Source organism: Lepisosteus platostomus, chromosome 25 (genome assembly GCF_059453375.1).
Source record: "Lepisosteus platostomus isolate fLepPlt1 chromosome 25, fLepPlt1.hap1, whole genome shotgun sequence".
In the NCBI taxonomy this organism is placed as follows: Eukaryota; Metazoa; Chordata; class Actinopteri; order Semionotiformes; family Lepisosteidae; genus Lepisosteus; species Lepisosteus platostomus.
This window is the reverse complement of record NC_142635.1, coordinates 5,773,300-5,785,915: the sequence shown is the minus strand read 5'-3', so window position 1 is coordinate 5,785,915 and position 12,616 is coordinate 5,773,300. Positions and strand designations below refer to the sequence as shown.

Below are 12,616 nucleotides of genomic sequence, written 5' to 3'. Positions count from 1 at the left end.
GGGATCTCTGTGGGGTGCTCGAGTGGACTTCGCCCTCAGTGTGAAGCAGCATTGTATGTGTGGTGTTGTGTTAGCAGAGGTGTCGTGTAGCAGTGTGTGTGGGGTTGTGGTTATGTTTTAGCTGGTAGTGTATGTGGAGTGATTTGTTAGCTGTCAGTGTGCAGTGTGTTGTGTTAGTTATCAGCGTGGTGTAGCTCTGTGTGTGAGGAGTTGTATTATCTGGCAGAGTGTGGTGTTGTGCTAGTTGTCAGTGTGTGTGAGGAGTTGTGTTAGCTGGCAGTGAGTGGTGTTGCGTTATCTGTCAGAGTGTGTGAGGAGTTGTGTTAGCTGACAGAGTGTGTGGGGAGTTGTGTTATCTGTCAGAATGTGTGAAGAGTTGTGTTAGCTGGCAGAGTGTGTGGGGAGTTGTGATATCTGGCAGAGTGTGTGAAGAGTTGTGTTAGCTGGCAGAGTGTGTGGGGAGTTGTGTTAGCTGGCAGAGTGTGTGGGGAGTTGTGTTATCTGTCAGAGTGTGTGGGGAGTTGTGTTATCTGTCAGAGTGTGTGGGGAGTTGTGTTAGCTGGCAGAGTGTGTGGGGAGTTGTGTTATCTGGCAGAGTGTGTGGGGAGGTGTGTTAGCTGGCAGAGTGTGTGGGGAGGTGTGTTAGCTGGCAGAGTGTGTGGGGAGTTGTGTTATCTGGCAGAGTGTGTGGGGAGGTGTATTCTGACACAGGTGCTCCTTTTAGGTCACGGTGCGCCGTTAACTGTGCCGTTACCAGACAGGAAGCAGCTTGCGGTAGCTTTCGTTGTTTTTCCTTTTTGTCTTTTCTCAGCTGTCTTCTTTCCTAAAGGTTTTGAGCGAGGATGGATCACATACTGTACGATAGGGGTACCTTGTCAGTAATGATGACCAGAGCAGAGACTGGTTGACTAACCTCTCTCACGCGTGTGTGACCAGGGCTCAATTCGTGTTTTTGGGAGGTCGGCAAACTTTTTTGTGATTTTAGTACTGTGTGTGCAGAGGTTTCTGGTGTTTGTACAAGCACCTGTGAGTGCGTGCTGGGCTGATTTCCACAGAGACAGTGTTTGCACCTGATGGGCCTTAAAAGGCTTAGGGGAAGCGCAGGAGCCAATCAGAGGCCTTCCTGACGGGACTTCTTCTCGAGCTGTGAGGTCAAGATGGAGCACATGTCCCTTGAGTGGACAGCCTTGAGCCTTGCAGTGGTGGAAGCGCTGCTCAGGTCAAGAGACCGGTCACTACTGGCAGGTCCACGGGATACGCAGAAGTTGGGGTGGCTGGCTTCCGAAGAGGAGGAGAGCTTGTTCTCAGATGTAAACACGCCCCTGGCGATCGACACGTTGACGTCTCAGGAAACCGTCGCGCCGCAGAGACTTCCGACAGCGCGACAGCTCCCCTGACTGACAGCTCTCGACTCAGGCGAGGGCAGCCCGATCCTCTTGGCCGGCTCGAGAGAAAGAAGGCGTCCCGTGGCAGACACAGGTAAAGGCACTCCACATTTCCTATGAGTTGACTCTCTGCTCCTATGGAGTCATGCACCTCACTTCCTACAGACACTTTCCCAGGTCTTTGTTTTACAGTTGAAAGGCTGGAGTCTGTTCTCTCTGTGTGAAGTTGGGAAGTCTGGCGTGTTTAAAACGGCCAGTTTTGTTGAAGATGTAGATCAACTGAGGACATCTTGTTTGTCAAGTGTTTGAAATTCACCACCAATTCTTCGTTGTTATTATTAATAATGATATTATTAGGGCAGCACGTTCTGGGGTTGAACATTCTTAAGTTAAAAACAAAACCTTGCCAGTTTTGTTCAGTTTATTCTGAAAGATGAAGAGGCACTTTCACGTTTATTTCAGGAGCAGAAACAGTTATTTTGTCAACTTCTATGGAATTAAGTTGCGCTCTTAGAACAATACGCCACTAAGCAGGTGAATTGGGAGACCTCTTAATGTAATAGGTTTAACAAGAAGAAAAAATGTCAAAAGAAAAACCCTGAATCAAGCCCTAAACTGAAGAGCCTGGTTTTGAGAGGGAAGTACTGTGAGTGAGAAAAAGTGACTGATGATTCACAGACAGGACCCAGTTAATCAGAATTTCACCGTGTTTGGGGTTTGGATCTCTGTCTTATCGCGTCACGTTTATTGTGGACTTGATGCACCATCGAAATGTTCGGGTTTCGAAAGGTTTCGCCCGGTTTCCTTGCTGGCAATGACAAAACTGACGAGCTGAAGGTCCGGGCTGTGCCGTGTCGAGGCGAGGGACGCGCACTGAAATGGAGGACGGCGACGAAAATGGCCGCCGCTGTCACTCTCGCGCTCTCTCCGGGTGTCGTGCCCGCTGCCCTGCTGCGGGGTGTCCGGTCCCAACGGGACACGAATGGACACCCCCAGACTCGCCGCAAGGAACCGGCGTCCCTAACGACGGCAGGGGAGTAGGTCGTGTTCGGACCGGCTGATCAGACTGTGCAGAGGAGGTTTTTAAAAGTCCGCTGGGATCGATGCGAACTGCGACCCTACAGAGAGAAACAGTGACACCTCAGTTCAACTGGCTGGTCTGATACAGTCCCGCTGTTCAGGATCTTCACACGGGAAAGAAATGACTGAAAAACACCGTAGCAGACCAGCAGAATATTCGCTAACAAGTGTATGAGTTAGATACTGCGTCCAAGATCTTTTGAGGACAGTATTTTGCAAAACAGAAATAAAAAGTAAAATGGTATTGTAAATTGCTACCAATTACATTGCCAGAAGGAAACGAGATACATTTACAGATATTGTAGGCACTCTGAGCTGAAATTAGATTATTTCCGGTTATTCGTTTAAAAATAAACTGCATCTCTAAGAACTAAGAACTAAATTCACTGAGCGAGCGAGAACTTGCTTATCTTAGTGGGAGGCAGCCAAGCCAGTTTAATGCAGACAAATATTACCTGCAGCTTTATCAATAAATGTCATCGACAAAAGCATCGCTAAGAAATCAGTTCGGTGTGGCAAACTAGTTTTATCTTGCCAGATGGGTTTTAGAATCGGATACGTCTGCAGCTCCCTGAAAATATAAAACTATATTTGTGCGCCACTCTGTTCTGCCACAAGTGTAATTGGCACTAAATGGAGGGTTATTATAGCCGGTACTATTGTGTAGATACATTGAAGGCATCCAATCAATCGATTTTCTAACTACTGCCTAATTCAGGGTGGCAGGGGAGGTGGAGCTTATCCCAGCAAGCAACAAAACCACAAGGCAGGGTACGCTCTGGATGGGACACCAGGCCATCACAGGACACACACAGACACAAACACACCAGGACCGATTTTCCCAGAAGCTGAATAACCCACCATTTTGGGCGGTTGATTTGTGCAGGAACATTCCTACATATTTTTCTGTACGTTTGCAACTATACATATAAACATCTACTCAGAATGCATGCAAAGAGCACCTTTCTTCATGGGAAGCTGTGCATCTGTTACATAAACACACACCTACGTACTGTACATTTGAAAGGAGAAGATTTCCTGCATTGTGGTTCCTGCAGGTACTAAGATTTTGGATGTTACTGATCAGTGCAGTGTTCAGTGGTGCTGTTCTCTCAAATAAGAAAACATACAAAAACATATCCATCCATTTTCGAACCACTTTGCCCAGTACAGGGTCGCGGAGGAGCCAGAGTATATCCCAATGTGCAATGGGCACAAGGCAGGATACACCCTGGGTGGGACGCCAGTCCATCACAGGGCACACACAGACACAAGCACACACACTCACGCCAGGGCCAATTTCCCCAGAAGCCAATTAGCCCACAGGCATGTCTTTGGACAGTGGGAGCAAACCGGAGCACCTGGAGAAAACCCATGTAAACATGGGGAGACCATGCAAACTCCACACAGACAGCACCCCAGGAAATAAACCCAGAGCCCCAGGGCTGTGACGGAGCAATAATACCCCTGTGTCACCGTAGTGCCTAAGCTAAACCTTATTTTGACTTAAAAGAATTCTCAATACACTTGAAACAGGATTTCAAGGTCTTACACGGAGATAGATTTCAGAGAAACGAACCTGATCACTGCTAGGTAATGTGAAATAGGTAAACTGACTTTGAATTGGAAGTATTTTAATTACAGATTATTTTTTGTTTGATGCCTCTGTCCAAAGCACTATACTGTACATTTGCACCCAGGTCTACAGCCGGGTGTTTTACTGAAGCAGTTTAGGTGAAGCCCCTTACTCAGGCATCTAAGAGCTGTGTCACACCTGGGATTTGAACCCGCAACCCTCCAGTTACAAGTTACACATCCAGAACTCAAGCCACTGCTCCGCAGCAGTGAAGACCACAGGAGATTATAGGCACCAGAGCCCGACTGTGACGTTTATGAGCTTAAACCTCTTAGTACTGAAGTAGAGAAGTAAGTAAAGAATTGATAAGAAACTGTCCGGCAATCTCTGCAGTTCCAGGAGCTCTGATGAAAACGACAGACAGAAGTGCTTGGTTATTTGCCTCCAGAGCTTGTACAGCAGTTCACCTCTGTCACAGCGCTGACGTGTCCTTTGAATCGAAATTCCAGCTCTGAAGGAGACCGAGGAACGGGAGAAGGACAGACCGAACAATGGACGGCAGGAATCTCTTCATCGCGGCTGCCATCGCTCTGGTGCTGCTCACTGGTGAGAGTCCTTGTCTTGACCCTGGCCTGCCGTTCTCCTGTGTTTCACTGTTCATGTCAGGCAGCCGAAACATGTAGAGTGGTTGTTGCCTAATCTTTGAAAATCGAGCACAATAGTCTAGTAGCCCTCTTCAGAAGCACTATCTCGTTTAAACACAATATTATCCCGTTTAAATGCAATAATTATCTTGTATAAAAGCAATTTTATCTGGTTTAAACTAAATATTTTTTTTTCTCTGTGGTGCTCATAGGCTTCCTGTTACTATACAGGAGGAATATTATTATATTATAATCTAAATTAGTGTGTCTTGGGGCTGAAAAAACTGCAGAAATGGACCAATTTAAATACAATTAATGCTGTATTTCTGCATATTTTCAATAAAAATGCGTACTGTTTTGTAAGGCCTTTAAGCTTTAATTTAGAAATTCACAATGCTAGCGCTGTTTTGTCGGAGGGACAATTTTTAATGCACAGACTTGGGAACAGCGACTGACAGTCGGGTCAGATTATTGCTCTTTGTGCAATTCCTTGAAGTTTGGAATTGCTGTTTTGTTTTTCAGAGTTAAGAAAGAAAAAGGGGAAAACGGGACCCTGACATTCAGATTGCTAATTCTAATTCTAGCAATTGATTACTTACGATTACTGCTGCCCGGGTTCGATCACTAATTCTTTCTTTTCTTTCGTAGGATTGGTGAGCAGTAAAGGTGCGTATATCTTTTCCCCAATTCATGTATGTAAAATTACTAATCCACAGGCACAAGACCAATGGTGAAATTCACTAAGAACTCAGAATGTTCTTTAATAATAAGCATTAAGAACTCACAATTTTCATCATTAATAATAATAATAATAATTTAGAAACTGAGAATTTTCAAGGTGATTCAGAGGGTTTTGTTCACCGTGGCCTGAACATCACACATCACAAGTTAAACAGAAGAAAAAAATAGAGAGCACTTAAAGATTGTTAAATGAAGATTTCGAGAGAATTCCTCTACCTGCTTCATTACTTTTTGGGCGCTGTACGCGGTCACCAGTCGAGAGAGAGTCTTTACTACCCCTGGGGAGGGGGGACAAGTTGTTTTACAGCAGCAGTGTTGCTGTACAGACGGACAGAAGGAAAAAAAAAGACAGGAACATCAACATACAGACATGTTTGCATAGAAGGTCAAGTGTTAAGTAAGGATGTGACTACAGGTATGAATGAGAACGTGAATCTGTTGGATTTGGAGCTGGGGAGTCGGTATCTGTGTTCTGATGGGACTAACTGGAAATTATTAAACAGGGGGGTGTGAGGGAATATCGCAGATGGACGTTGCTTTACACAAAACACGTGAATGATACAGTAGATAGAGGAGAGGGCTGGGAGATCAGCCCCAGTGACCCTCCTGACATGTTTCCACAAGGCTGCCCAGTTTATTCTTGCCTCTCGGGTTCAGGTGACCAAACCAGCCGATCAGGGTAATAAAAGGTGGAACAGATTCAAGGTAGAACAAAATCAACAATGAATCATCCTTTAAAAAAAAGTTGTTTTTTTTTTTGGAGGATTGGGTCAGTAATCGGCTTTCGAAATTGAGCTCGGAGTCCACAAGAGCACTTGTGTCCTTCTACCAGCCCTGCTGACGGTGAGGGTGGGAGTGGGGGGGTGTTCCCTGAAGTGTGAAGAAGGAAAAGCAGATGGAGACACTTCGGTCACAGCCTGCTGAATGGACGCTGCTCAGGACGTTAGTTCGTTACCAGTAATTAGCTGATATGGTGCCTACTGCCCAACCACAGTGGAAGGAGACCGTAAGAACCTTGTTCTTTTACTTGGGAGAGCGCTCATCTGTGACTCCCAGAAGCCCTTGCTTTAGAAATACTTAGAAATCGCCAGTGCTTGAGAAGTTATTGGATGGTGGTGATCATCACCGCCCCGCAGGCCCGGGCCTCCGGGTTCAGTGCCTGGGGGTTCTGTCTGGGACCCTGCCCTGTGCCTGTTGCTTGATGGGATAGATTCTGCCTCCTCTGTGGCCCTGCATCAAACAGTTAAATATTTGGAGGGATGAAAGGTTATTGCTCTCGTTAATCCTAGCAGCTTGGCGATTGTAGGATAGATCTACTCAGTCGAGGCGCAAGATCATCGCGCTGCAGTTCCTCAAACATGCATTGAAGGCGAAAAGTTAAAACTCTCTGTAAAAATGTCAGTTTTTACATCTGTTATTCTATAACTATTTTACAATACAGTTAATGCAGCCAGAGAGCTGCTGTAAATTGTGGAGGAGAGCTAAATTTGGACACCTCACTCTTGACCCTGTTGTTTTTATAATGTTAGAAATATTGTTGTTGGGGTTTTTTTTTTCAAATAACGAGATTCCATTGACTAAATGAGTCACCAACAGTTTCGCAGATTGAGTGCCCTCCGGATTTATTTACACCTCCCCGATGAAACAAGAACAAAAAACAACTTCAGATCCTGTGGCAGACTGAGCTGCAGGCCGAACGACGCGTCTCCCCCGAGACGTCAGTAATGATCTTCTGTAATCATTCTCGCGCTGCGCAGAGCAGTGTTAGAAACAATTACCTGAAATTCAGATTGTAATACTACGTTTTATAATACATTTCAAACAATAGATTTAGATTTGCCACATACAACACATTTGATGCAGCCTCCCAGTTAAAAAAAATAGCACAATTATCACCATGGGGTGGGCGTCCTTCATAGCACCCTCACTTTAAGATAATTCGACGTCCGTTTTCCCTTCCCTTTCACCGAGGGAAGAGTTCTCCAGGCGTTGGAATGTTCCCCCCGCGCACAGGGAGCGGGATTTGGGATAAGGCCGTCGTTGGAGAGTGACGATGCATTGTTACAGTCATCCTCCTGCTCAGTACGAGAGGGGGCCGCGGGTCCAGACAGCGGGCATTTGGGTTTGTCTGCGGAGGCAGTTTTGCGAAGCTGCCATCAGTGGGATCATGAGTGAACGCCTCTGTCTGTGGGATTATGACTGAACGCATCTGTCTGTGCGAATATGACTGAAGTTCTCTGTCTGTAGGACTATGACTGAAATTCTCTATCCGTGGGATTTTGTCTGAACACCTCTATCTGTGTCTTATAACTGAACACCTGTATCTCTGGGATTATGACTGAATGCCTCTGTCTGTGGGTTTATAACTGAACACCTCTATCTGTGTCTTATAACCGAACACCTCTATCTGTGTCTTATAACCGAACACCTCTAGCTGTGGGGTTATGACTGAACACCTCTCTTGTGGGGTTGTGACCGGTCTCCTCCGACTCGAAAGGTGGATTCTGCTTCCCAAAGGGAGGGCAGTCGAGGGCAGAGGGCTGGGAAAGGTGTGACGAAGGCAGGGTTAAAGAGGAACACAAGGAGACGTCAGCACAGGGACCGATGTGTTGAGAGGTCTGGGCTACAGCTAACCCCTCTGATTCTGACAGATCCTGAGACGATCACTGTCAGAGATGAGGAAGACAAAACTTTCTTCACCTGTGAAGGAGGGAAATGGAATGATCCTCCTGTCGAAAATCAACTGGAACTGGAGTACCAGAATAAAAACACTGGTTATTACACATGTGCTTCTACAAATAAAAACGCAACACTTTACGTGAAATTCCGGAGTGAGTACAACTTTTTTTGCTCCTCTTTGTCATGCTAGTGATGTGCATACAGGTCAATGTACAGTATTCGTTCATCTGTGACCTCTTCCCTTGGTCCGATACCTTACCGTGGGCTGAACTCTGACCTCTGTGTGTGTCTGCTTGATGTGAAAACAGCAATGGCACACTATAGTCAAAGGGGAACTGCCCTCCCAATTTCTCAGACCGGTTTTTAGATCTGGCTAACGAAATTAATTCATTGACGTTGCCGAAACACTGGACAAATTCTGAATTAAGCACAAAATGGCGAACTCAGATTTGCAATGTGAGGCGGCCCTTCCTGCTCACTAGTCACTGTCCTGACTACTGTGGTGTGATGGACGAGTGAAGAAGTACGGGTTGTGCAGCAGACATTTCACCACAGAAATGTTCCAACAGTTCTATTGGATTAAAAGTGATGTTTTCACAATCCTGCTTTTTTACAGTGCTACAGGGCCAGTTCACCTCTCCGTTTTTTTTGGTGCTGTTTATACCTGGAAATTCCGTCTACTTTGTGATGGTTTACAAGCTCCTGTGCACATTTTACTTTTAGTGCGGTTTGAAATGCGCTCATCGATGCTGATGCTTTCTAACCCCGGAATATAAAAATAGCAGTGCAGCTCCCCTTTCAGTGCTGTGCGTTTGGTGTAGCTGTGTGTTGGTGTGTTGTTCATATGTGACTTGTCCCCACGGTTCAGCTGTATTACTGTTAATATGGCAATGGCGCTCTGTGGTTCAGCATTTGCTGTAGGTGTGTGTGCTTCCTGTGTTCTTGTGTAGCCTGAACTGTAATGTATTTGCTACCACATTTACCGTATTCAGTACCCCCTATCTTCTGTCTCCGCTCCTTGTGTATTTTCATTGTGCATGTCTTGTGTAATTTTTTATTGTTGTTGTCATTCTGTAAAGCTCTTTGAGAAGCCACCTTTAAAGGCGCTATATAAAGTAAACCTGAATATTTCTACTACTGCGATAATCACCTCTGCTTGCTCCGAAGCTGCAGCAGCTGCAGTGTGTGAATCGGTGCTCATGGGCGCTGTGTCTGCCTGTCCCTAGCCTGTGACAACTGTATCCAAGCGGATGCCAGCACTATAGCAGGGATTGTGGTCGGTGATTTGGTGGCCACACTGCTGATCGGGGTGGCTGTGTACTGTGTCTCCTCTCAGCCCAAAGGAAGGAGCTACAGCAACAACAAAGGTAACATATTCTTTCTGTTTCATTAGGAATTATTCCCTTTTGCATTGCTTGGACACAGAAATTTCAGCCAGAGGCAATATGGTAGCTATCTTTCTTGCGGCGAAAACCAGATAGATTCACACTAGAATGGACTGACCAACAGGCTTAATGATTAGCAGTTTTTTTTTTTTACTGACTCACCAATACAAAGAGCGACCGAGAAACTGGCACAGACAGACTTAGTGACTCAGGGCGGAGTGGATCTGTGGCTGAGGATCTGCCCCTGTGGCTGGAAGGTTGCCGGTTTGTATCCCCCGGCTGCAGAGGAATCCTACTCAGTTGGGCCCCTGAGCAAGGCCCTTCACCCCAACTGCTCAAGGGGTGCTGTACAATGGCTGACCCTGCGCTTTGACCCCAAGCTTCTCTCTCCCTGTCTGTGTGTCTCATGGAGAGCAAGCTGGGGTGTGTGAAAAGACAAATTGGTAATGTAAGAAATTGTATAGGGCCAATAAAGTGATCTTATGGACACGTGACTGATTTTCAGACTGACAGGTCACTGGATAGGATCTCTGAGCTGGTACAGCGCTGCGCTAAGTATAGGAAAGTACAGGTCAGTTCCCTGCCCCCCTTAACTCCCAATCCTGCCTGCCGGTGAGCCTTGGTCTTGTTCTTCACTCTGCAGCAGCTGATAATGTTGGTTCTTTTATCTGTCCAAACAATGGGATCTAAATGCATGAAGAATGCACTTACCAGGTAAGCAGTGGTCTTTGGACAGGAGACTGAATTGAAGTGCAGATTCTGCAGCTGAGCGGGTTTGCAGCAGGCAGACGAAAGAGAACGAGAAGCAGGCGATCCAGAGCACGGATTATAGTGGAATGGCAGGGGTCGGAGCACAAGGGAGACTCCGAAGGCGGATCAAGTAACGAGCGGGATTCCAATCACAGATGTTAGCTGAAAGCCAGGCGAAGCAGGCAGAGTCAGTACATCGAGAAGGCAGACCAGACACAATGGTTATCCAGAGGTGAGCTCAAGGCCAAGGGAGGACATCTGAGCAAGCCTGAAACAAGGACACGCTGCGACACGAGGCACGAAACTCGCGGACTGAGCAGGGAGCACTGTCATCCCTGGTCTTAGATATGTGCTGGTGAACAATGTAAGTGATGGTTAGGTGCGCGCAGGTGGAATTGCTCTTCCACTGATCTAGTGGTCATGGTAATTGACTCATTAACAGACTGAGTGGAGGCTTATCTAATAGCAGCTGTGCTTTGGGTGCGCTAACCAGCGTTGCCGAGTCAGCAGGTATGGCCACCCATAAATACAATACAGCCATTTCAATGGGGACTTCAGAATCCAAGCTGTCTAGTATGAGTGTGAACCTGGACACTGTAACAGCTCTTTCCTTCTCCCCCACCAGCCTCTGACAGGGTGAACCTTCTCCAGGGTGACGGGCTCTACCAGGTAATTCCATTCATTTTGCAAGCTTTTTGGCACGGCTATGTGTTTATACTTCTCTGGCTCTCTGGTGTGCTTTCCTGCTTGTATCTTAGACATGTCCCATTACAAAAATCTGTCCTCCATTATCAAATACTATTTTAGGCCTGTTGCATGTTTGCCCTGTTAAATCTAAGTGACTGTTGCACAAAGCAAAGCTCCATGAGCACCTATGTGCTCCAACCCGAAAATAACATTTGCCCAGTCAAAATACTGTGGTCCTACTGGAAGGAAATGGGGAAGTATTTGAGGAATATTATTGCTTGTTCTGGAATAATTTCAGCTAAATACAGACAAAATACTGGCCATTTCTCTCATTTTAAAAGTCACTAATTGGAGTATTCAATTTGAAGTGAAATGCCCCATCTTGGCTTCAACTTTCTTAACTTTATTATCCAAGCACTTGCTAGGATAGGCTCTGCCTGCCCCCCGGACCCTGCGCTGGATAAGGCAGTTAAGGACTTCTTGGCACCAAAATGGTGCACCTGAGTTTGTCGCCTCACAAGTCTCAGGCTGGTGAACTCTGCCCTCTTCTCCTCCTCTCAGCCTCTGACGGGGAACCAGGACTCGAACTACAGCCAGCTGGAACGGAGGCCTCGCAGGAAGTAGGGGCCCGCCGGGCTGGTTCTCGCACGGACACGGGAGAGCACCCAGCGGTGTTCGCGGCATTTCGTCACCTTTTTTTTTTTCCCACCAACAACAAACCACACACGCATCTTAGCATTCAGAATTTCGGATGACCCCTTCCACCGCCGTCCTGACAGCGTGGTCGCCTTCAGGACGCGGCCCCCCCCCCCCGATTTTCCCCACCTCCAAGTCCTCGGAGCCGTGGGCTCGGAGTGGACGTGCCATCAGTGCCAGCGCAGTCGTGCAAGAGTGCAAACAGCAATGTACAATGTTGGCCTTCGTGAGGATGCCCATTCTGAACTGGGCAGCTTTCTGCTTGTATATATTCACATATATTGCCTTTATACACGGTATATACTGTAGATCCTGTCACTCCAAAGTAACTAGACAGCATGAGATTTTTTTCTATTATCAAGAAAAGGGGTGTTTAGAATAGAGCGCGGAACAGATGTAATGATTTCGGGTATTTTACTTTGTTTTTGAATTTCAAAAGGGAACAAACTGCATGTAACATTCTGAGGAGGCGGGGGGAGTCATAATATTAATTAACAACCATCTGTTGCCAGAGATAAAGGGGTAGTTTCTTCAGAGTCACTCCCAGTCAGGTGACGGAGGTCAGTTTCTATGATTTTATTGCCATACCGGTTTCCTTCTCACAGTGTGATGGAGCCTTTGCGTGGAAAAGAAGCACTTCTGTTGATCTGTGTCTTTTGTTTATAATGACACATAAAAGAAGAGAAAGTGGATCTGTTGTTTGAGCTAGAGTTGAACCTTTTTGTCTTAAATAAAATGTAATATGTGTCTTTAGATCTGTTCGTGCTGTCAGAGAAATTGACTTGCCTACGACATTCGAAAATCGACTCGTGGATTAATCTTGGTCTTTAAAACTATTTTGAGATTCTGAAGTTAATTAGATAACACATATATTAGATATAGATGCTCTGGTATCATCTACAGTATATGATCATCTGCAAACTTGACAAGTTTGTTAACTACACCGGAATCATTGCTATCAATTAGGAAGAGCAGTGATCCGCATTAAGGCTC

General features: G+C 46.1%; 1 protein-coding gene across 1 annotated transcript; it reads left to right on the top strand.

Annotated features, from left to right (window-relative positions):
• The first annotated feature begins 1,323 nt into the window (after nt 1–1,323).
• On the top strand, nt 1,324–12,376 carry LOC148640932 (T-cell surface glycoprotein CD3 delta chain). Its single transcript, XM_088620128.1, has 8 exons — nt 1,324–1,479; nt 4,551–4,647; nt 5,334–5,415; nt 6,259–6,269; nt 7,877–8,257; nt 9,332–9,472; nt 10,866–10,909; nt 11,489–12,376. The coding sequence occupies exons 2-8, from the start codon at nt 4,593–4,595 to the stop codon at nt 11,549–11,551; spliced, it is 777 nt and encodes a 258-aa protein (XP_088476254.1). The 5' UTR covers nt 1,324–1,479; nt 4,551–4,592; the 3' UTR covers nt 11,552–12,376.
• Nucleotides 12,377–12,616: the final 240 nt, after the last annotated feature.

Excerpts from the sequence above, each read along its gene's own strand:
- LOC148640932 (XM_088620128.1), top strand. The coding sequence starts at position 4,593 with ATGGACGGCAGGAATCTCTTCATCGCGGCTGCCATCGCTCTGGTGCTG. Across the intron at positions 4,648-5,333 it reads CGCTCTGGTGCTGCTCACTG|GATTGGTGAGCAGTAAAGGT; the intron begins GTGAGAGTCCTT and ends TTTCTTTCGTAG. Across the intron at positions 8,258-9,331 it reads ACTTTACGTGAAATTCCGGA|CCTGTGACAACTGTATCCAA; the intron begins GTGAGTACAACT and ends GCCTGTCCCTAG.